Source organism: Acomys minous (assembly GCF_964271855.1).
Source record: "Acomys minous genome assembly, chromosome: 1".
In the NCBI taxonomy this organism is placed as follows: domain Eukaryota; kingdom Metazoa; phylum Chordata; class Mammalia; order Rodentia; family Muridae; genus Acomys; species Acomys minous.
Genome location: NC_140483.1, coordinates 144,014,884 through 144,037,267, shown reverse-complemented (window position 1 = coordinate 144,037,267; position 22,384 = coordinate 144,014,884). Strand labels below are relative to the sequence as shown.

At 45.4% G+C, this 22,384-nt stretch overlaps 1 protein-coding gene across 1 annotated transcript in view; it reads right to left on the bottom strand.

Annotated features, from left to right (window-relative positions):
• Nucleotides 1–18,333, bottom strand: part of TMEFF1 (transmembrane protein with EGF like and two follistatin like domains 1) — an 82,962-nt gene extending 64,629 nt beyond the window's left edge. The window contains exon 1 of the mRNA XM_084779549.1: nt 17,857–18,333. Coding sequence (XP_084635675.1) covers nt 17,857–18,031 — 175 coding nt within the window. The 5' untranslated portion in view covers nt 18,032–18,333. The remainder of the gene's footprint in view (nt 1–17,856) is intronic.
• Nucleotides 18,334–22,384: the final 4,051 nt, after the last annotated feature.

Sequence of the window (22,384 nt, the reverse complement as noted above, 5' to 3'; positions counted from 1 at the left end):
TGCAGGAACAGCCTGCTATTGTCTTGACGGTTACACTCTTCGTCTGGTTAAGTAACTCAATTTTAAGGACAACAAATAATAAAATTCCAATCACCTGTATTGATTCTAGGCAAACAATTCTAGTTACGAAGAATTATAAAATTAGCTTGCATTTCATAGAATGGGTGGGTATGGAACATTGAAGAACACAAGATTAAGGAGGTTAAAATTGTCACTCCCGTTAAAACCTTTAAGCGACTAAGTTGATTTTACCACAGGAAGCAGTCGGGCACTAAATTTGTTTCTGCCCCCAAGATATTCACCCCTGCACCGGAAGCCGCACATTAAACTTCCTCAGAAACCAACCCATGGTGTCCAGGTCAGTGGAGGTTTGTCAAGTGGAACCAGGTAAGCATGACTGGATGCAGTTTCCCATCTCCCCATTGGGAAGTGGAGCTACAGCAAACGCACACAGGCAAAGAGTAAACCAATATCTGTCTTAACCATCTCAGTGTAGTTACGGTCATGTGCGTCGAGGAGCCAGAAGCCGAAGCTAGCCCCCCAGCTGGCAGCAGCTCAGTGGCTCATTAACTCTGGAAAGGGACAAGCTGTACCTTACACTGTCCATCAGGGTAAAGCAGGTCCTGGCCAATAGACCCACTTCCCCAGCAACCCTCTATCCTTGTAGTTTCTTTTCCTGGTCTTCAAAGCAGGACTCCTGGACTGACTCAAGGAGATTCCAATGTCTAGTGACAGCTACACTAGTGGCATCTCACTGGCTTCTCCAAGTCCTTTGTTTACACCACTCTGCAAGGGTGTCTAAAGTATGCCGCTTCTAAGAGCTGACAGTTGGGAGGACTGAGTCAACACTCCCGAGCACCGAGCAGTACATTAGGGTTAAGAACAGCTTATATACCTGTGGGCTAGGGTTACTCTTTCTTTTTCTTAAATGAGTCTCAAAATCAAAGAAAAAGATTAAATGCTCAAAAGTTTGCACTAAAACAAGACAGCCAAAACAACTGTTCTGTTCTATAAACCCACCTACACAAGGCGGGTTCTATGTTCCTTCCAGCTGGGGCTAGAGAGGTCTCAGGCTCTTGGCTCTCCTCTCCCGATTGTTGCCTGCTCTTCCTTCCATCCTTAAAAATATGTGTAGCTTTCGAGACTCCTTGGTATGGGCCTTTTCCCCCCTATATCTAGTCAATAAAAAGTTATGGTAGGTCCAGTTCCAAAAAAATTTGAGACTCCTTGGTATGGGCCTTTTCCCCCCTATATCTAGTCAATAAAAAGTTATGGTAGGTCCACTTCCAAATACTATCGAGTACACAGCTTCAGACCCTAAGAAGATCCTGCTGTCTGTAGTTGGAGCTGCCACCATACACACATAAAGATGAACACCATCAGCTCAGGATGCCAGCAGAAAGAAATACAGCGGCCAAGAGTCATGAGGCCACCTACCACATTGGGTGTGGTCCTTTAGATGATTGCTGCAGGAAACAAACTAATGAATACATTAAAACACACACACACACACACACACACACACACACACACACACACACACACACACACACAAGCCCACTTCGTATAAGCCAGGTCATAAGACCACCATAAGAGACAAGTATTCTAAAGCAAAGGGATTACATCTTTTGTGCTTCCTCATATATCTACGAATTTGTCAAAAGCACCATAGCTTCCAGTGTCTCTACTTCCTGACAAGCAAGCTGATCAAAGCCTTATCGCCAACTCGGTAGGATTCTCCTTTTCAGGCACCCTGCAGGTGAGAAGAGAGCATTCTGCTACTTGTCAGTGAGGATGATGATGATTACACACCTGCCTTCTTGAGCCCAAAACAGAAGAACAGCAAAATGGATACACCATTCCTAAGACTCTTAAAAAAAACTCTCCAAATAAAAATATTTTACACACACGCACACAAGGTACTCAGAACAGCGGCTCAAAACAAAAATATTTTGCTCTGGTTGCCAATCTGCCCAGCATCCAATTCTCATATTATAAACCTGTCTCTGGTTTCATTCACATTTCAAGGCTGAGAAACAACGCACAGGAGGGGCAGGACCCCTGCTCAGGGTTGTTGGCACCGCTCACCACAAGTTCAGGCCACAGTTCAAACCAGAACTCAGCAGTCCTCCGAGTGAGGTGGCTTTGCTACCACCTTTCCAGCACACAGGGGGAAAAAAGGTGCTGTTTGGTTATAAGTCATGAAGAACCAAAAGGGAGTAAATTCCCTAATATGACCACAGAACTTGGGGCTTCTCAATCTGAGCTAGATATTTGGGGGAGATTATTGATTGTCACTGAGATATCTTGAGCACTGACAGAGTGTTGAGTAACATTTGTGGCCTTTACTCCCTGGGTGTCAGGGATCACTCCAGCTGTGACAAGCAAAATGCCTTCAGACTTCACCAACTGTCCCCTGGGGAGACAAGAGCACTCCCAATTCGAAACTACTGTGATAATGAAATCAATGGCTTCGCGTTTTACTCTTCTCTAACAAGGGTGCCCAACCCTTTAGCACTGTGGCATGATGCCATCTATAAACCAAGCTGGGCTTGAGGATACGGCATCCCAGTGATTGCAAGGATGCCCTGCAACACAATCACTGTAAGCAACAACATCCAAGATCATAGCCTATCACTAGAAACATTTTCTATTTCAGAAGAGGGGTCTTCATACAAATTTCTAGCAAGCTAAGGCTCAACATAGAGGTTCCAGATGTAATAACGCCGTAACCTCAGTGGCAGTGGTTTCCTCAACCTCTCAGGTGCCTGACTTCCTCTCTCTTCCTATAAAGGCATCTTCTTCAACGTCAACAAAATCTCATTCTAATGATATGGCAGCTTTTGCCCCTAAGTCTTCCATCTTTTTATATTCACTTATTTTTATTTATTTGAGGAGAGGGCATACCACAGTATACATGAGGAAATAAGCCATCCAGTGTTACAAAACTTGTCAACAAGCTCCTCTATCCACTGAGCCATCTCAACAACCCTCCAACACTTTTCTTGGCCCTTCTACGGCAGATGACACTGTTTCTCTCCACTTCTAGAATAATCTTTATTATCCTTCAACTCTGACCACTTCTCATTTGACCACTCCTTTTTTTTCTTTACACACTGTCAAGTCCAGGGCAAAGCATTCTTAACTACCCAGATTAATCAAAGTGTGCCGTTCTCTGAAGCCTACAGACCAAGGTCTGTGGTACAGGGACCCTCAAGGTTACCGTCACTCTGCTGAATGTCAGAAGAACTGTAGCTCCCATCACAGGAGGAGCTGTCCTTGTGTCACAATGTCCCCCGACCTAGCTAAGCTCATATACAAGTTGTTATAATCATGTTGTTTCAACATTCCACAGATGTGAAAATCAACTGTTCCCATGAAAGCTAAACTAGGAGGGGGGGGGGGAAGGTGAGCTACTTCAATAAATGGAGGACCCGCACTTACAATGCTGCATCGCAATCTTTAGAATCTTTGTCAAAGGAATGAAAACATGGAGTCTGTAATTAACGCATTATGAGAATGCTTTATTTGAGGAGGAATAAACTATTCTCAGGGGACAGTGCTGCTTCCTGACAGTTCAACAATGAGTGACTTTCACCCTCTTCAGGTTTCTATACTGGTTATTATTTAATTGGGGGTAGGGGTGACTCAGGGTGATTTCAGATCAAACCAGAGGCTGTTTCCTACAATATGGACAAAACAGGGGCATGGCGGGGGGGGGGGGGGGGGGGGGGGGATTGATGAGAGCCAAGTTCCCATGCTTGGCCTTTTTGATTCAATGAAGTAATATATTCAAAGCAACAATGTAGCCACAGTACACAGCAAAGAGCTGCCTCCTCTCCCTAGGCACAACTTCAACTCCTAACCCATCTGAGGGACACCTCTAATGGTGGTGAAAATATAAGTCAGGGTAAGTCAAGAACAGGTGTAACTATTAACTTCAAGTTCCAGCAGATCAGAAAAATTAGAAATTAAGTTTCCTTCAACTTGTTTGCTAAGTTAACATTAGTCCAGTATTTACCTTCTGTCGGGACATGATGGCACAGAAAAGGAACTTAGTATTGCGTAATGCAAATGCAGTCTACAGAGATATTAAAATGCATTAACAGGAGAGAGGACAACTTCTCTAAGTTATATTTAAATGAAAGGAGCCGCACATGTGCCCTACGATTATCCGACTCCAGTATTTTTTCATCCATTCTGCAAGCTACTGACAAACTTACCTTTGTTAAGCAACAGTTTGGTCCTATCAGTCCTGCACCTCCACATCCACATCCTCCCCTCCGCAGCCTCCTAAATGCCTGCCTCAGGATGCTCCAGGCAAGGTGACAGAGAGAACATGGCTGCAGGCTTAATGGGAAAATAGACCAAGATCCCAAGCTGAGTAGTGAAAACACTCAGTCTTGGCCAAGGACGCAGGACAGCAATGGTCCCTCCTGCTTCGGATCCCCAGAGTACTGACACTAGCTTGGCAAACCTGTGTGTTTCCTCACAGACGATTAAAGTGAATCTATTATGGTGCCTATTAAAAATAATGATGACAAATCTCCTCACTTCCTGACACAATACATTGGCCTTTTTAAAGACTTTTTCCCCATGTGCATGCAGAGTAGAAGTGTAGCTCAACGGTAGTGTGGTTACCCATTATGCACAAAGGCCCAGGTTCAAATCCCCAATGCCACCAAAAAAAGTGCAACTACTAATTTTTTTTTTAATCCAACCTTTTGTACTGCCTATAAAAGAATGTTTAGGGCTGGGGTGATGGCTCATTACATAAAAGCGCTTGCCATGCAGGCAAAGACCTGAGTTGGAGCCCCCAGAACCCATAAAAACCAGACACATAGCACAAGTCTGTGTAACCCCAGCACTTCTGCATGAGACAGAAGAACCCCAAGCTCACAGACCAGCTATCTTGGCATGCACAGTGAAACACCAGCAAAGAAGCCGGGTGGTGGTGGTGCACACCTTTAATCCCAGCACTTGGGAGGCAGAGGCGGGTGGATGGATGTGAGCTCGAGGCCAGCCTGGTCTACAAAGTGAGTCCAGTAGTCAAGGCTACACAGAGAAACCCTATCTCAGAAAAAAAAACCAACAACAACAACAACAAAACCAAACAAATAAACTGCCTTCTACATGTTAAAAGAAAGAAAGAAAGAAAAAGAAAAAACAGCAAAGACTTGGTCTCCCAAAAAGGTGGCATGTGAAGAGCAGTGCCTGAGGTAGTCCTCTGACCTCCACAAAAGAAACCACGCCACACACAAATGGATGTGCGCTCACACACAGAGCGTGAAAGCAAAATATGAACTATAAGTCCTCCTTGGGAGAATTTGGAGTTTCTTAATTATCTGAAATATTATCTTTAGCTTTATGATGACCTTCTATTACTTTTCAAATCAAAAAGATTGTATGCTATGGTATGGGGGAGGGGGCCTTGAAAATACACTGAGAGGAGCCGGGTGGTGGCACATGTCTTTAATCCCAGCACTCGGGAGGCAGAGGCAGGCAGATCTCTGCGAGTTTGAGGCCAGCCTGGTCTACAGAGTGAGTTCCAGGACAGCCAGAGCTACACAGAGAAACCCTGTCTAAAAAAAAACCAAAACCAAAACCAAAAGCTGGGGAGGCGGAGAGAGAAAGGAAAGGAAGGAGGGATGGAAAACACACTGAGAGAAAGAAAGAAGCCAGGCACAAAAATGCCACATGGTACAAGATCTCCAGTAGTCTCTTGGCTTTCCCTAATCAGCTGTATGATCATAGAAATTAACCGCTCTGTACAAGGAAGACAGGGCCTCTCTCTTAAGATGCTGTAGATAGAAACCTCAGGTCGCTCTGTTGATAAAGATGTTGGTGGTGGAAAACGTATGAAAAATGAGCACTGAGCCAACAATGAGAACATTCCAGCAAAGCCCTCATGTCCATATTTATTAAAATTTTGTCTTTATCCTTTTACCCGACAGTTTCATTTCTAGGAAATTATGATAGAAAATAAAATATACACTATGTGGAAAGCATTTTCCATATCTACTCTCTTTGTTTTTGTTTTTGTTTTGACAGTGTTGACCTATGTTGCCAGGACTGTCCTGGATTTCTGAGGCTCAAATGGTCCTTCAGCAACAGCCTTCCCAGAGCTGGTCCCTCTGCGCATTATCTCCACATCAAAACATTCTCATCTTAGCAAGCACCAACCTAAGTATCCATCTGCTAGGAGTTAATTAAATAAACTAGGTGTCCATCTGTTAGGAATTAATTAAATAAATTATTGATTGCCTGGCTATTAAAGTGTGTAAAAGAAGACCAGTGGGCTGGAGCGATGGCTCAGAGGTGAAGACTGCTCACTGCTATCACAGGGGACCAGAGCTCAGTTCCCAGCACCGTGTCAGGCAGCTCACAGTCATCGATAGCTCCAACTCTAGGGACCTGGTGCTCTCTTCTGGCCTCCTTGGGAAAACACACACACACACACACACACACACACACACACACATAAACAAAAAAGAGCATTAAATAGAGGACAAAGACCCGCCATAGAGTTAAAAAGAAAAGCAGGATATAAAATGCACATAGTTATACTCTCATTTTTACCTTGAATGTGCATTTGCTTCCATACATGTTTTAGAATTTTCCAGTTAATAAACAGCCTCCATCAAGCATTTTTCAAAGTTAGTGAGTCTGAATACATAAAGACTGGCCTCTGCTTCGCTTTCTAACCCGTGCCCCTTAGTGTCTGTAACACTCAGTAGAATAGGAGAAATCTAGAAACCAAGAACTCACCTACAGAGACAAAAAATAAAAAATAAAAACAGCCTGGCCGGGCATGGTGGCGCACGCCTTTAATCCCAGCACTTGGGAGGCAGAGGCAGGTGGATCGCTGTGAGTTTGAGGCCAGCCTGATCTACAAAGCGAGTCTAGGACAGCCAAGGCTGCACAGAGAAACCCTGTCTTGGAAAAAACAAAACAAAACACCAAACAAAAACAAAAAACAGCCTGAAAATTGGCAATGGAGAACTGGTATTAATTGCTTTAAAGGAGGGGGGAAATCTTTTGAGACAAGGCCTCACTATGTAGTCTCAGCTAACCCAGAGCTTGTTTGGTCTGAGGACAGACCAGGCTGGCTGTCGTCCCCAAAGTCATAAGAGATCCACCTGCCTCTGCCTCCTGAGTGCTGGGATTAACCATTAAAAAAAAAAATCTGAACTGCTATGAAGTTCACAATAAATGAAGCCACCACAACAAACAAAAAATATAGACTAAAAAAGAGTTTATGACTCAAGCATACAATTCTAAAATGCAAGCGAGCACTATGCCAAGTTCGTAAACCTCTGATCTCTCTCTGGAGAGAAGCTAATAACAGAATTAATAGTAACGTATAAAAATAGTTCAGTTATAAGGCTTTTAACTTCATATTTAAAGAGTCCTCAATGGATTGAAGTCACTACCACACCAAACTTAAAAAAGAAATTTAAATTCCTTTAATTCATTAAAGAATCTATGTATGTACGTAGGGAAAATGAAAACTAACAAATATCAAATTAAACGAAGATGGCTGATTATAATAGACAGGAAAATAAAAATATTGGTCACACATGTCACTGCTATACTAATCCTCAACACTCACCTTTTGCTTGCCTTTTCTATAATAAGAAATGTCCCTGTTGGGGGCTGGAGAGATGGCTCAGAGGTTAAGAACACTGTCTGCTTTTCCAGAGGTCCTGAGTTCAATTCCCAGCAACCACATGGTGGCTCACAACCATCTATAATGAGATCTGGTACCCTCTTCTGACACACAGGTATACATCCAGATAGAGCACTCATCTACATAAAGTAAATAAATTTTTTTTAAAAGTCCCTGTTGGCCCCTCAAAGCCAGGTCTCTGACCCTCTGTCTATATTTCCCAGTGTCACCAGACCAAGCAATGTCCCTCTGCTCAGCTCCGTACAGGAATAAGGTTTTTTCCTAAAATTCCAATTACACTAACAGATAGGAAGTTTCTCTGGGACAGGAGGGAAACAAATGACGATAATGTTTTACAGAACCTGTGTTTATATTAAAATCACTGCACTGTATAGTTAGGAAGAAAGGAAGAAAGAAAGAAAGAAAGAAAGGAAGGAAGGAAGAACAAGAACAAAGAAGAACAGAGATAGCTCGGCATAATGATGCTACACTGTGACCCCAGTCCTGGGGACCTGAAGTCACTCCAGTCTTGGCTCCCAGAGAGAGCGTGGCTCAGAAGTGTGAGTGAGCACCACAGTGCCTTGGCGGCAGGACCCCAGCCCCAGCCCCAGCACCACAGAAACACGAAAGGGTCAAGAGCAGCGCACACATCACGACTGTCGTAACTGGGCTGGAAGCCTAAGAGAGCAGAGTACCCCGAATCCTGCTGGAAACCCAATTCCAACTCTGAAAAACGCAAAGATGAATCCAGAAATGGTTGGCTATTATAACTTGAGAAAAGCCTTTAAAGTGCAAAAGAGTATAAGGAATAAACAAAGGCAAAAAGTACAACAAATCAAGTCTAATGTACGTTTCCTAAACAGAACAACAAAAATTCCTGTTGAAAACCTATGTCATACTTGGAGGTTTCAACATTTTATTAACAGATGACAAAATAAAAATTAAATATATAGGGAAGCTGGGGTGCTGTTTCAGCCAACAAACTGGAAACATGAAGGCCTGGCTTTGATTTCCTTTTTTTTTTTTTTTCCTTTTTTTCCGGGGGGGGGGGGGGGGCTGGGTTTCGAGACAGGATTTCTCTGTGTAGCATTGGCTGTCCTAGACTCGCTTTGTAGACCAGGCTGGCTTCGAACTCACAGCGATCTGCCTGCCTGGCTTGGGATCCCCACCCCACCTCCCTGTGACATCCAAGTATGGAAGTGGCTATCTGTATGTAATTCCAGCACTGGAGAGGCAGAGTCGGGTGGCTGCCTGGGTCCCACTAGCCTGGCCTGTGTAGCCTCATCAGTGGTCTCCAGGTTCAGTGAAAGACTGTCTCAAACACTAGGCAGCAAGAGACTGAGGTCGACACGCCACATGTACCTCTGGCCTCCACACATAGGCTACACATATGAACATGAACACATCCATATTATACACACCACACACACACACACACACAGAACTAATACAAATAGTGAGTTAGAAACTGGAGAAATGGCTCAGTGGTTAAGAGCACATGCTGTTCTTCCAGAGGACCAGAGTTCAGTTCCAAGCACCCATGTCCAGATGCTTACAGCTGCCTGTAACTTCAGCAACAGCTCCTTTTTCTAGCCTCTGTGGGCACCTGCATGCATGTACACACACACACACACACACACACACACACACACACACACACACACAAAATAGATCTTCAAGAAATAAATCTTTCTCTTTGTGAGAAGCCAGTCTGGCCGAGCTAGGTTCATAAAGAAAATGAAACAGAAGGGCAGATAAACAGGAAACTAGGTAAGTACAGAGCAGATACACAAAGTGAGAGCAACTATGGGGAGACGTCACAAGAACCCAGCGAGAGAATGTGGGTGCACTCCTACAACTCCCCCTTCTGAAATTAAGAATTTTTAGAAGTTTAGTAAAATAAGATTTAACATGGGGGAAGCTGGAGAGATGGCTCAGTGGTTAAGAGCACTATCAGCTCTTCCAGAGGTCCTGAGTTCAAGTCCCAGCAACCACTGGCTTGCAACCATCTGTAATGTCATCTGACACCCTCTTCTGGCATGTAAGTGTACATGCAGATAGAATACTCATATACATAAATATTTTTAAAGAATTAACATGGAAAATGAGAAGCCAAGAAACTTCTTTTCCTCATGTAAATTTTTCATACATTTTGTTCATATCACCTGTCAATATCCACTTACTTTTAATATACTCAAACCTAAAAAAATCTATACTGCACATTCTCAGACCATAACATACAGCCACTAAGCAAGCTAACACACTTAAGTCCACATAAGTGAGGTGTAACCATAGATGCCTTAGTATATTTTTAGAAATTGAATGTGACAAATTTAGAAAGGAAAAAAGAAAAGGCAAAGTGTAAAAAAAGAAAGTGCCAAGGCAGAATGAAGAAAATGCCGAGGAAATAAGTATGATAAAAATATCGCTGGGGAATCCCAAGGAAAATGTTATAACCAGATAGTAGAGTAAGTTTCAAACACAAAAAAAGAGGTAGATTTAAAATAAGGTTTAAGGGCAGACAGGAAGAAAAAAACCCGAGTGATGTGGCTCTTTTTGCTTCCCTGAAAACACTACATTGCCCACTGACAACCAGTCCCTTCCTTTGGAAGTTGGGATGCTAGCCTGGTGGACAAAGGAGCAGGGCACAGCACAAGGAAGGTCTCACAAAGCATGCTTCAGGGAAGCTGGGCACTGCAGGAGCAGATCTCCATCCAACCTGGTGACAGTGAAGAGAAGGATGGTACGAGGTCTCCTCCGGGCCATCCACCCCACATTAAGTGTGCCACAACTCACAGGTCTCTAGAACAGATCCAGGGGCTAGGGCAGAAGTCACAGGAAGCAGGCTGGCTGCTGAGGGACCAGAGGACGGAAACTCCCACACGTTACTCACCATTGGCTCATTGTGGCTATGTGAAAATGAGAGCTCAAAGTTGCCAGTGTCTCCAGGTCTATAAGTGGCTGAAATCCAGATTTTGAAGTGAAACCTTGAGGTTTTCATGGTTAACAACCAGTGTGTGTGTGTGTGTGTGTGTGTGTGTGTGTGTGTGTGTGTATTATATGTATGAGTGCTCTGCCTGCATGTACACCTTCATGCCAGAAGAGGGCATCAGATCACATTATAGATAGTTGTGAGCCACTATGTGGTTGCTGGGAATTGAACCCTAGATCTCTGGAACAGCAGACAGTGCTCTTAACCTCTGAGCCATCTCTCTAGCCCCCAATGGGACTTTGTAAACACCTTATAGGATGAACAGGAGTCTCAGTCTCCACAGTATTTTCCACCATACTGCCAAGTTCTCCATTTCTTCCTGGCCAATTCCAGGCTTTGCATTCTTGCTTGCTTTCTTTCTTTTTTTTTGGTTTTTCAAGACAGGGTTTCTCTGTGTAGCCCTGGCTGTTCTGGACTCACTTTATAGACCAGGCTGGACTCACACTCACAGGGATCCACCTGCCTCTGCCTGCCGAGTGCTGGGATTAAAGGGGTGCACCTAGGGGCTTCCCTAAGCTACATAACCCCTGACAGTTGCCCGGTTCATCTCCTAAATTGGCGATCATTATTATACATCACAGGAAATAGCCCTGAAATTCCACCTGCACTTTGCCTTTTCTAAAGCCTTCCCCTCAGCCTAGAAACCCCTCTCCCAGCTCTCTCCAGATGCAGTGTTCCTTTGGTCATTACACCATTCCATAAATAAATATGCAATAGAGGCAACCATACCAGGTACCATTCTCGGCATGATATGATCTAATTGAGTAACTCAGGGAAATATAATATATATATATATATATATAATTATATTTATTGTTTGTTTGTTTGTTTTTTGAGACAGGGTTTCTCTGTGTAGCCGTGGCTGTCCTGGACTCGCATTGTAGACCAGGCTGGCCTCTAACTTACAAGGATCCACCTGCCTCTGTCTCCCGAGTGCTAGGATTAAAGGCGTGCACCACCACTGCCTGGCCTCAAAAATATCTTATAAAGGAACAAAAAGAGTATGATGGGCAACAGGGTGAGAGAGGGGAGAGGCTACAGGAGGTGCTGAAAGCAGCCATGTTGGAAGAGTGGCATTGCAGCAAATATTTGAAGGAGGCGAGGGGCTACAAGACTAGGACCAGAAGGTTCCAGGCAAAGGCACTCCTAGGCTTCCCACGTGACCTTCTACTACCCCCTCACGGTCTGGCTCTAGCACCAGGTACTCTAACTCCCATTCCTCAGCACTCTGGAAAGGGGGCGGGGCCTTTCTGAATGCACTGGTGGACCAGAACTGGGAAGGTGTAGGGGGAGGGGAAACTGTACTCAGAATATACTGTATGAAAAAAAATCTATCTTCAATTTTTTTTTAAATGGCGAAATTGGTTTTTGGTTTTTTTGTTTTGGTTTGGTTTGGTTTTGGTTTTTTGAGACAGGGTTTCTCTGTGTAGCCTTGGCTGTCCTGGACCCACTTTGTAGACCAGGCTGGCCTCGAATTCACAATCCACCTTGAATCCACCTGCCTCTGCCTCCCGAATGCTGGGATTATAGGCATGTGTGCCACCATGCCCGGCTGGAGAAATTGCTTTAAAATGATACAGGATTGTGTTAACCCTTTTAAATCATAAACATGCATTCACTTCCCAATGTCTCACCCAGACTTTTGCTTTGTGTAGGACCCTGGGGGAAACAGTTGCCCATTTTCTTATGCAAACCACACTAATGATTCAGTTGCCTGCAGTGTCTGTGCTCCTTTCAGGAAAGCAGAGGTCTGCAAAATACTTGTAATGTTTTCTTGGGAATCCAAATTCGTCAGGGCTGCTCCGCCGTTCCTGTTGTCTTGATCTCAAATCTAATTCATTCGAAAGCAATTCCTTCAATCTCTTTCCTTTATCAAGTCTTTCCTAAGCATCTCACAAAATAACTTTTCATATCTGTTCTTCTCAATCTGAGGAACACTTTATTAAATTATACTCATAAGTACTGTTGGTATAAATAAGTTTGAGAGCAAACAGAACTGACTCTTGGAAGGCAGGGAGAGTACATAGCACACAGGTGAACTGCAGCTAACGGGAGGAGTTTTATCATATAGACGTGTGTTGTGAGCCTTCCTGAGTGTGGAGATTGGCTAACCTCAGATGTCAAAATCAAGGCCAGGAGAAGATTTAAACAAATATTTCCACTCACCAAATAAGACTTACAAATGACCAGTAAGTATATGAAAAGACGTTTATCCTCATCACACTCACTGGGTAAATGCAAATCAAAGCCACTGTGACACAAAATTTCACACCCACTGGGATAGTTGTAATCAGAAAGACAGACACAAATTCCATGAGGCATGTGGAGAAACTGGAACCCTCACACACATTGCCGGCGAGAACGTGAAAGGGCACAGAAACTTGGAGATGCAGTGTGAGAACTCCTCAAAATGTAATGGTAATGTGATCCTCTGACTCCATTAAGTGAACACCCATGAGATGACAGCAGCAGAAAAGGATGCACAAGACATTACCACACCCATGCAATGGAATATTAGTTAGCCCTGAAGAGGACTGTAGATCTAATACCTGGGTGAACGTTGACAATTCCACATCAAGTAAAAGAAATCGGGTACAGTGGACCTCACAAGGTGTGATTCCACTTCCTTGTATGCCAGAATAAGTCAATCTAGTGACACAATGCTGACAAGTAGAGCCAGTGGCTCAGGAGAGGGAATGAATGTCAATAGTAGGTTTCTTTGCAGAGTGAAGAAATGTTATAGAATTAGTGGTGATATTTAATTTTGTTACTGTACCATTCTTATTGTGCTGTCTATTATTATTATTATTATTATTATTATTATTATTATTATTATTCCAATTAGCATCTGTGGTCAATAAATGCTTATTCAGATGGGGAGAGGCAGATCCAGATGTACTAGGCAGGCGTTCCATTGTACATGTTCTGTAAGACAGTATCACTCCTACTCTGCCTATAAGGTCTCTGAAGGCAGGGAGGACCTCTCATACATTTCCCTTTAATATCTGGTATATTAGATAATACTACACAGGATCACTCAAGGTTCACTAAGTAAATTAATTACCACATTTTACATATAAGAGACATCAAACAGTGCTCTGGTCACAATTTTCCACACTAACTGAAAACTCATTGTTTATTCCCCAGGATCCTGAATTGCCACTAACTAGGCTCTCCTGTTAACCCAACATCCACGCCGTCTGTTTATAAGATTCTTCCCACCACATAACATCTAGAGGACCTGCTTCTAACTCCTCTGGCATTTTTTTTAAAGATTTATTTATTATGTATACAGTATGCATCAGATCACATTATAGATGGTTGTGAGCCACCATGTGGTTGCTGGGAATTGAACTCAGGACCTCTGGAAGAGCAGTCAGTGCTCTTAACCTCTGAGCCATCTTTCCAGGCCCCTCTAGTATTTTTTTTAACCCAGTTAAAATTTCCTTTCTTATGTCTGTCACTGAATGCCATGTGCTGGCCTGTGTTTTTCTACCTCTTTAACTACATTCCCTGAACCAGAAATGTTCCATAAATTTCGTATATTTAGCCTCATCTGTTCTCCTCATACCCCAGGAGCTCCCAAATCCAAGTGGAGGAGAATACTGTCTAAGACCACCCGGTCTCTTGGGCTTAAGTTCATCTTCACAAATGTCCAGCAATTGCTACATTTTTTTTCTTTTTGGATAAGCAGAGAGCTTCCTCACAAATTAGTATTTAAAGAGTAACTATCAATAAAAAGATGTAAAATCAGAGACAAAAAAAAAAAAAATCAGAAGCCTGAAGGCCAGAATGAAGGCCAGTGTGGAAAGAGACCAACAAAAGGAGCTTACATAGATGAGAGAAGAAAAGGGTCTATAGCTCAGGGAAGACGCTACACAGCCGGGGATGAAGGCACAGCACAGACACACTCAACATCACTGCCTTAAAGGCGCATGCTCTCCAAACCAGGACTCTGACAAAAGGGAGAACACCTAAGGTAAGTGCCTCACGCCCTGACCAGCTGCCAACCATAGAGCCGACTCCAAAATACACTTCCTGGGCAAACCAATTATGCTCAGTGACACTGAAAAACTTTCCGATCATACTTAGAAACTATTGCTAAATATTTACCCGGTCTTGGCAAGGAGCCTGGAGACCAGAAATTCAAGAACACGCCCTCAGTTTAAAAAAATAAAAATAAAAGAAATGGGAGAGGGTACGTAGATTCAGAAAATCATCTATAGGTAAAGTTGTGACCTAGCTGCTGAAGTTTTCTAGAATGTGTGTGTGTGTGTGTGTGTGTGTGTGTGTGTGTGTACGCACACACACACTTAAATTCCTTATGAAGGCACGTTCTGTAGGGCATTTGCTGTCCCACTAGAACAGAAAAGGAAAGAGTGATGCAGCCTAGCAAGATGCTCTGACCGTATCTTTCAAGGATAATCTGGTGAACAGGAGAGAAAATGTCGAGCACCAAAAGCTTGGAAATCTATTAAAGTCAATTTAGAGGATGTACAGCTCGAATGTCAGGCTAACTAACACATCAACAAACTTCCAGCAAAATACCACAGGACCCCAACCTTCCCATAATCCAGGCAACTTCCACTGATAAAAACCATAGCTTATCTTCACATTTACAAATGCCACAAAGCTCTGAGTAAGCCAGCACACACATCATGACACAGGAGTCTAAGATAACAAACCAAAGGATAACGAAGGGGAGTCCAGGGCAGTACTTAGCCTTTAAAGCTCCTAGGCATTCTCCAGCTAGCTTCACAAAGGACTTGCAATCTTCCAATCTCAAGTTGTATTAACACTGATGTATCAGGATTACTACAGTTCTCAAATTCATCAACTAAAGTGTGCATTTTCCTTACTAATCTTTTCTTCGCCCTGGAGAGTTATAACAAAATCTGCCAATATGCCCTGGAGTGATGGCTCAGCCATTAGGACCAGCTGCTGCTCTTGAAGAGGACCTGAGTGCAGTTCCCAGCACCCACAGGATGGACAGCTCCAGGAGACTCCTTCTCCCGCCCTCTCCTGGCCTCCCCAGGCACTGCACAAATGTAATGCATACAGATGCAGGGAAAACACATAAGATAAAAATAAAATATCATTAAAGTATACCTTAGCCCTTGAAAACATTTGAACAGTCTGACTCATTTGCATTCATTTCCAGTGGCAAATATCCCTAAAGGAAGGCTGGGATATTAAATCAAGTCTGTTTTAATTGAAGAAACTAAGAAAAATCAACTAACTTGCCCCCTAAATTACAGCTAGGCACCAACAGCTATGGCCTCCAGGTGAAACCCTTCTTCCCACACCACGTGAGAGCCAGTCCCTTACGTCCTTTCTAAACACTTGGCCTATGCACTAAAGGACATCCATCAGCAAATACCATGCTATGGGAAGGACACATGAGGTTAGCGAACTTGACCCCACCCGCGCGCGAGTGCGCGCGCACACACACACACACACACACACACACACACACACACACACACACACACACAAATAACCCTAACCCATCACCCAGTAAAATATCTTGACATGGTGTGATCACCTACAAATGATAACCATTATTTGTTACCCCAAAAAAATGCCACTCTGACATATAGGTTACATTCTTAAATAAAAACTGACTGCTTACTGAGGCATTATCTCATCCCTATGACTACTAGAAAAATGCAAGAGATTTTATGGATGGAACCGCTGTTAACGGCCATGCCATTGTTAACAGTTCTCAAAACCCCTCCCCCCTCATAAAATATACCATGAGAAAATTACTAAAAAGGTGTCCCCCGCCCCCACCCAAAAAAAATCCTAAACAGCAGGCCAGTATAAACCCTCTTGCCCCTAAATCACTGTCCCATAATCAATGGCCCTTCAAGACCTCACAGGTACAAGGTTGTCTGGCAGGCCAGCTAGCCGACTCCCAGTGGCTCTGAGGTGCACTCCTCCTCCCTCCTTCAACCCTAGTTAAAAGGACCAGTGCTGGGCTGAGAAGTGATAAAAGCCCAAATGAGCAAAAGCTGGCTTGTGACCACTGGGTCTGTTGGGCCAGCTGCAAGAGAACCTACCCTCCCCCCAAAGAGAACCTGGAAGCCTCTCCTTGCCCCAGGGCCTGAATGCCCTGGCTCCTCTGGGACTCCTTCAGAAAGGATTGGGGGAACTTTCCTGCAAGGTCCCCCTCCTCCTCCCATGTCATCCATTAAAAACCCCAGCAAGCTCTTTGTTTCCAACAGCTGCGGGAGGGCAGGCGGCCTTGGAGAGAGGGGAGAGGTCACTCACTCCCTGGCTCCCCTGGCTGCCAATCTCCAGGTCCTCTGGCAAACACCCACAGCACCATGCCCTCTCTTTCTACAGCACTTTAATTAACCCAGGATTACACTAGCTACACTGGGGCACTCTCTGAGACCTAATTACCTTTTCATACCCAAATCCCACACAAGACGACTCCCTAGCTCCCTCCCTCTGTCAAACTGGGTTCACTACCGGACTCTCATCTCTTTCCCCCTAAGATACTCCAGAGTGGTTACCTGAGCCCCAGGCTTTGTCCATCCACAACATACAAAACACTTCCTGGGCCCTCTTGGGACTTCCTACTGCCCAGATTCACAGACCGGCAGACATTGTAAGCCCCCGCTGCACCCCTGAACCCAAAAGACAACATAACCACTCCTTCCTTTTATCAACAAGACCTCTCTGAGACCCGGCTACTCAGGAAGAATCCCTCCTCCCAACACATGGTCAGTCCTCAGGCCCTTATCCTCAGTCCCCCAGCTCCTCACCATCACAAGCTCTCTCTCTCTCTCTCTCTCCCTCTCTCTCTCTCTCTCTCTCTCTCTCTCTCTCTCTCTCTCTCTCTCTCTCTCGCCCCCCCCCCAACCTGGCGGTCCTCCCTCCCTAGAGGATTCACAACACTTTAACACGCGCTTCCACGAGCACACACACGATCACTGCTTCGCCTCGCGGAACCTCACCTGCTCACCACGCCGCAGGGCCGCCCTCACCCCGGCCACTCGACACCCACAGATTCACGCACGGCCACTCCCCATCCCCAACGCAGGTCCCCAAGCCCGCACACCGAACTCGCGTCCCGCCCTCCGCCCAGCTCCCCGGACTCCACAGTATCCCGGTCCACACCGGGTCCTCCCGCGGCCCAGCGGGGCGGAAGGGAGGAGCCCTAAAGGCGAGCGCCGGCCGCTCCTACCTGAGCAGTTGATGCTCTTGCCTCTGCCTCCGGGACAGTCCCCGCCGCCGCCCGCGGGCTGGTTGGACGCGCGGCTTTCGGGCAAGCAGAAGGCAAAGAGCAGAAGCACCGACGTGTAACCACAGACAGCGAGCGGGGGCGCGGCCGGCAGCCGGAGCGGCGCCTGGGCGCCCATGCTGTCGCGGCCGCACGGCGGGGAGCGCAGGAGCGGCAGGCCGGTCACACCGGCCCCGCGCCGCCTCCTAGCAGCCGTGCCGCCGCCCGGGGCAGCCCCGCAGCATCCCCGCCAGGCCCCGGCCCTCAGCGCTCGGGACAGCCTCGTTGGGGGACCCCGGCGCGGGCGAGGGGCGCGGGCGCGCGAGGGCAGGGAGCGCGCCGCGTGGGGGACTCGGAGCTGGGGCGCGCGCGGGGGGCGCGGGGCGGGGACCGGCGCAGCCTCCTCGCTTGCAGGCTCGCCTTCCCTTTGTGTCCGCGCGGCCGTCGCCGCCGCGTCACAAAGACCCCGGCCCGCCCGGTGAGGGGCGCGTGACGGAGCCGCGGGCGGGGAGGGAGCGGCGACCCCGCCCCGTGCACACCCCCGGCGCCGAGCTCCGCCCCTCCCGGGGAGCCATTGTTCCTGAGGCGGGCGGGGGGTGCGGGCCGGGGTCCCCGAAACCCTCTGGCTAGCGGGACAGAGGTGAGGATGCTCGCGAGCGCTCCGGGACCCGGGTCTCAGAAGCCCTTTGTGAGCCTTTCCCACGCGCCTCCTAACCCTGCACGAGCTCAGGTGGTCTTTCGTGTGTTTTCCAGGTGGAGGTAAAGGCAAAGGTGACTTGTCCAAGGTCAGTCACATCCCAAGAAATGGGCAGGATCCAGATTGGTACCCGAGTTCTCACTCCAGCTGTGCACTTCTGGGGGGTTGCTGAGGCCGGGGAGGATGGCTTAATCCCCAAGACTCTCCCCGCCCGTTCCTGGATAACTACATTCCCACGGCTGAATCTTTAAAGTGCGTTACCCTTTCCGCGCATAATAGCACAGATTTAGAGTGGATTTGCTATATCCAAGGCCTAGAGGAAGCTCTTAGCCTGTATTCTCTCCAGCTCTATTTTACAGCCCTACAAAGGCGTTTTCATTCTCATCTTCCCCAGATGAGGAAGTTGAGACTGGCACCCAGTCATGCTCTGGCGATCCTCACCCTGCTAGATGATAACTTTACACAGACAATAAGATCATAGTTCGAATTCTTGGAAATTTTCTGTTTTTTTTTTCAGTCTATTATGTTGCCCACTTCAGAAGGAATTTCATAATCTCATTGTAAAATTAAGACATGCAAAAATCCACTCTAAGAAAGCTACAATCTAAACATAAGACAAATACTAAACATAAAAAGTAAAGAATGTGACGACAAACAGGACAAGTGCAGGCAATGGATACATGAGAAAGGTTTGAAGGCTGGAGCGAGATGGCAGCTCTTGCAGAGACCCCAGGTTGGAAACCCCAGAACCTACCCAGCATCTTACAACGGTCTTAGACACTTTTCTGGCATTCAAGGGCAGTGTAGACATGTGGTACAGACATGCGTGCAAGCAAAACACCCATTTTAAAAATAAATTCTTTTTTTTTAAATATTTAAAACCATTAGCAATAAAGGGAAATATTTAAGCTACACCCAAAAAACCCTTTGGATAATTATTAATACGAGTCAAAAGGACGGACAAACTTAGTACTATTCATATAAACATTTTGGAGGGAGAAGCAACTTTAGTCGGGGGGGGGGGGGCGGGGGGTGGACTTTAAATTTGTTTTCCTAACAGTGCCAATATTGGAATGTATGCTTTCAAGATGGCTGAACAGGACAATGAATAAATGAAGATGCTCATTACAGCCTTTGTGTACTAGTAAAACACAGCCCCAGTGGCCATCACCTGGGACTGGCGTTTGCTTGTCTTTGTAGGTGTCTGTGTACAGCGTTTGATAATGATTAGGTTAATGTTTAATGGTATAGAAACAGGGATACTAGTGAGTGTGCATAAGAAAGTCCTGGGGACTGCAGAGATGGTTCAGTGGTTGAGTGCATCCTGTTCTTTCAAAGGTTTGATTCGCAGCAGTCACATTAGGTGACTCCCAACTGTCTGTGACTCCAGTTCCAGGGGTTCTGAAGCACATAAACAGATACAGGCGCACATTAATAAATAAGTGATCTTTAAAGAAAAAGGAAATCTTGCTTCTCTAAAATATGTATACATACCAGCCCAGACAACAGTCAAGACTGCCATACTCTATTGCATCAACACTGTCTGGAAAGGAGGATTGTGGGTAATAGGTACTTGCCCATCATATTTTTCTGTTGAATTTTTTTCAATGTAAAAAATTTTGTTGTCATACACTTAAAAAACCATTTGCTCTTAAGTTGCAAAGTTCTTCCATACTTTTTAATCTAAATAAATCTACACCTCTAACACCCTCTAGGGTTTGCATCCAGCCTCTGTGAGCCTGGCACTTCCTGATGTCCTGAATCAAGAGTGATTTCAGCCCCTTCCTGCTCAGCCTCCTTCTCCCGGCAGCCTCTCTGCTAAGCTTAACATCATGGATGCTTCTTCCATGAACAGTGTCTTTCACTCTCCAAACCCTAATATTCTGCCTTAAATTTCCATTTGCCTGCTGATCATAGCCCAGGCAAAAATACTAAGAGGACACAACCTTAGTTTAAGTTGAAAGCAAATAACCCTGGGTCATAAATCACAACTCTCATCTGGATCTTTCTCCAGATTAAGTAAGGAAAAAAGTCAACACGGATTTCTCCAAAGTTTTCACGTTGAAAAAGATTCTGAGAGAGGGAGATTCTACTCCAGGAAGAAAGGCTTTCTCTGACTTTAATCAGACAGTATTAGGAAGGAGTTCTCTTTCTGTTGTGTGGTTAAAAAAAGGAAAAGATTTTAAAGGTTATGTAGAAACCCCATCATACAAGTTAGTATTTGTGATTCCCAAATAACAGATAATGAAAGGATGGGAGATGCCTATGTAAAATCCACCCAGGGAATTTAAAAGGAATGTAGCTTTCTGAATACCACTCTGGACAGTTCAAGGGAAGCTTTAAATTTCTCTAAATAACTCAGATGGCATTGCCAAGGTTAGAAGCCCCTGACCTAGCCTTGATCAATCAGCTATTACTCCTTAACAAACAACCATAAAATGTCAACGTGGTGAGGCAAGAGTCTTTCCTCGTAGGTCTTATAGGGGTTTGTGCGAGGGTTGACTTGTCTAGGGCAGCCCCTGGGTGGATGCAGATCCAGCAAGGCTTGGCTCTTGTGCACAGGCTGAGCTCTGAGTCACACAGCCACCTGAATCAATTCTGGGACCCTGGTTAATAGAGCAGAGACTTCCTGGAGGACTTGTCAGTGTTGAAGGTTGTGCAAGCAGTGTCCTCCTACTGCTTGCTCACTTCTGATAACACCCCACCAGCTAAGGCCAGTCCCCAAAACAAGAACCCCAAATCAGCCAGAAATAGTGATGGGTGCCTCTAACACCAGCATTAAGGGCAGAGACAGGTGGATTTCTGTAACTCCCTAGGCAGACAGCCCAGACATTTAGTGGTTCAATGAGAGATCCTGTCTCACGAAAGTAAGACAGAGTGATAGAGCTGGATTTTGGACAGCCTCTGCCCTACTTGGGCACATGCCACAGGCACACACACACACACACACACACACACACACACACACACACACACACACACACACACACACATTACCACCACCACCACCGACAAAATAATAATGATACATCATAATTGTTTTTTATTAGAAACCAAGTGTGATGGTGCATGCCTTTAATCCCAAACAGAGGCAGGCAGATCTCTGTGAGTTCAAGGCCAGTCTGGGTCTACAGAGTGAGTCCAGGACAGCCTAGGCTTCACAGAGAAACCCTCTCTCAAAAACACAAAAGTAAAAAATAAAATAATGTAGTTACCAATGGGAGAGATACTAGAAGTCAGCCTCTGGCCTACACACACACACACACACACACACACACACACACACACACACACACACAAACACACACACACAGAAGTACAGAAGTGAGCCCGGATGTGTAGAATGGACATTCTTGAACAAAAACCTACCAGGGATCCTGTGCTTGAATACCATTTGTTATGCTTTAAAAGAATGTTTTCAGCTCCAAGTAATAGAAAACCCAAACTAAGTTAAACAAAAAGATTGGGGGTGGAGAGCAGGAGTGGGGGGCATCAGGGTTTGTTGTTATTGTTTGAGCCAGAGGCAGGGCCTTCTCCATGAGTTGGTTTTTGTCCTCAGTAATAAAGCTTGAGAAGAGTCATTTCTTTAGGAAACCTTTGTGAGCACTCTTTGCATGCTGGGCACCACAGCAACCTCTGAGGGCAAGAGATAATCCTGCCCTTGCTGGGTGGGGGCGGGGAGACATCTGGAAATTAACAGTTACAACACGATGTGATAAATACTAAATATAAATGTGGACAGGGTGTGGAAGAAGAAAATGGCAAATCCTATTCCAGACTCACAGCCCTGCCAAA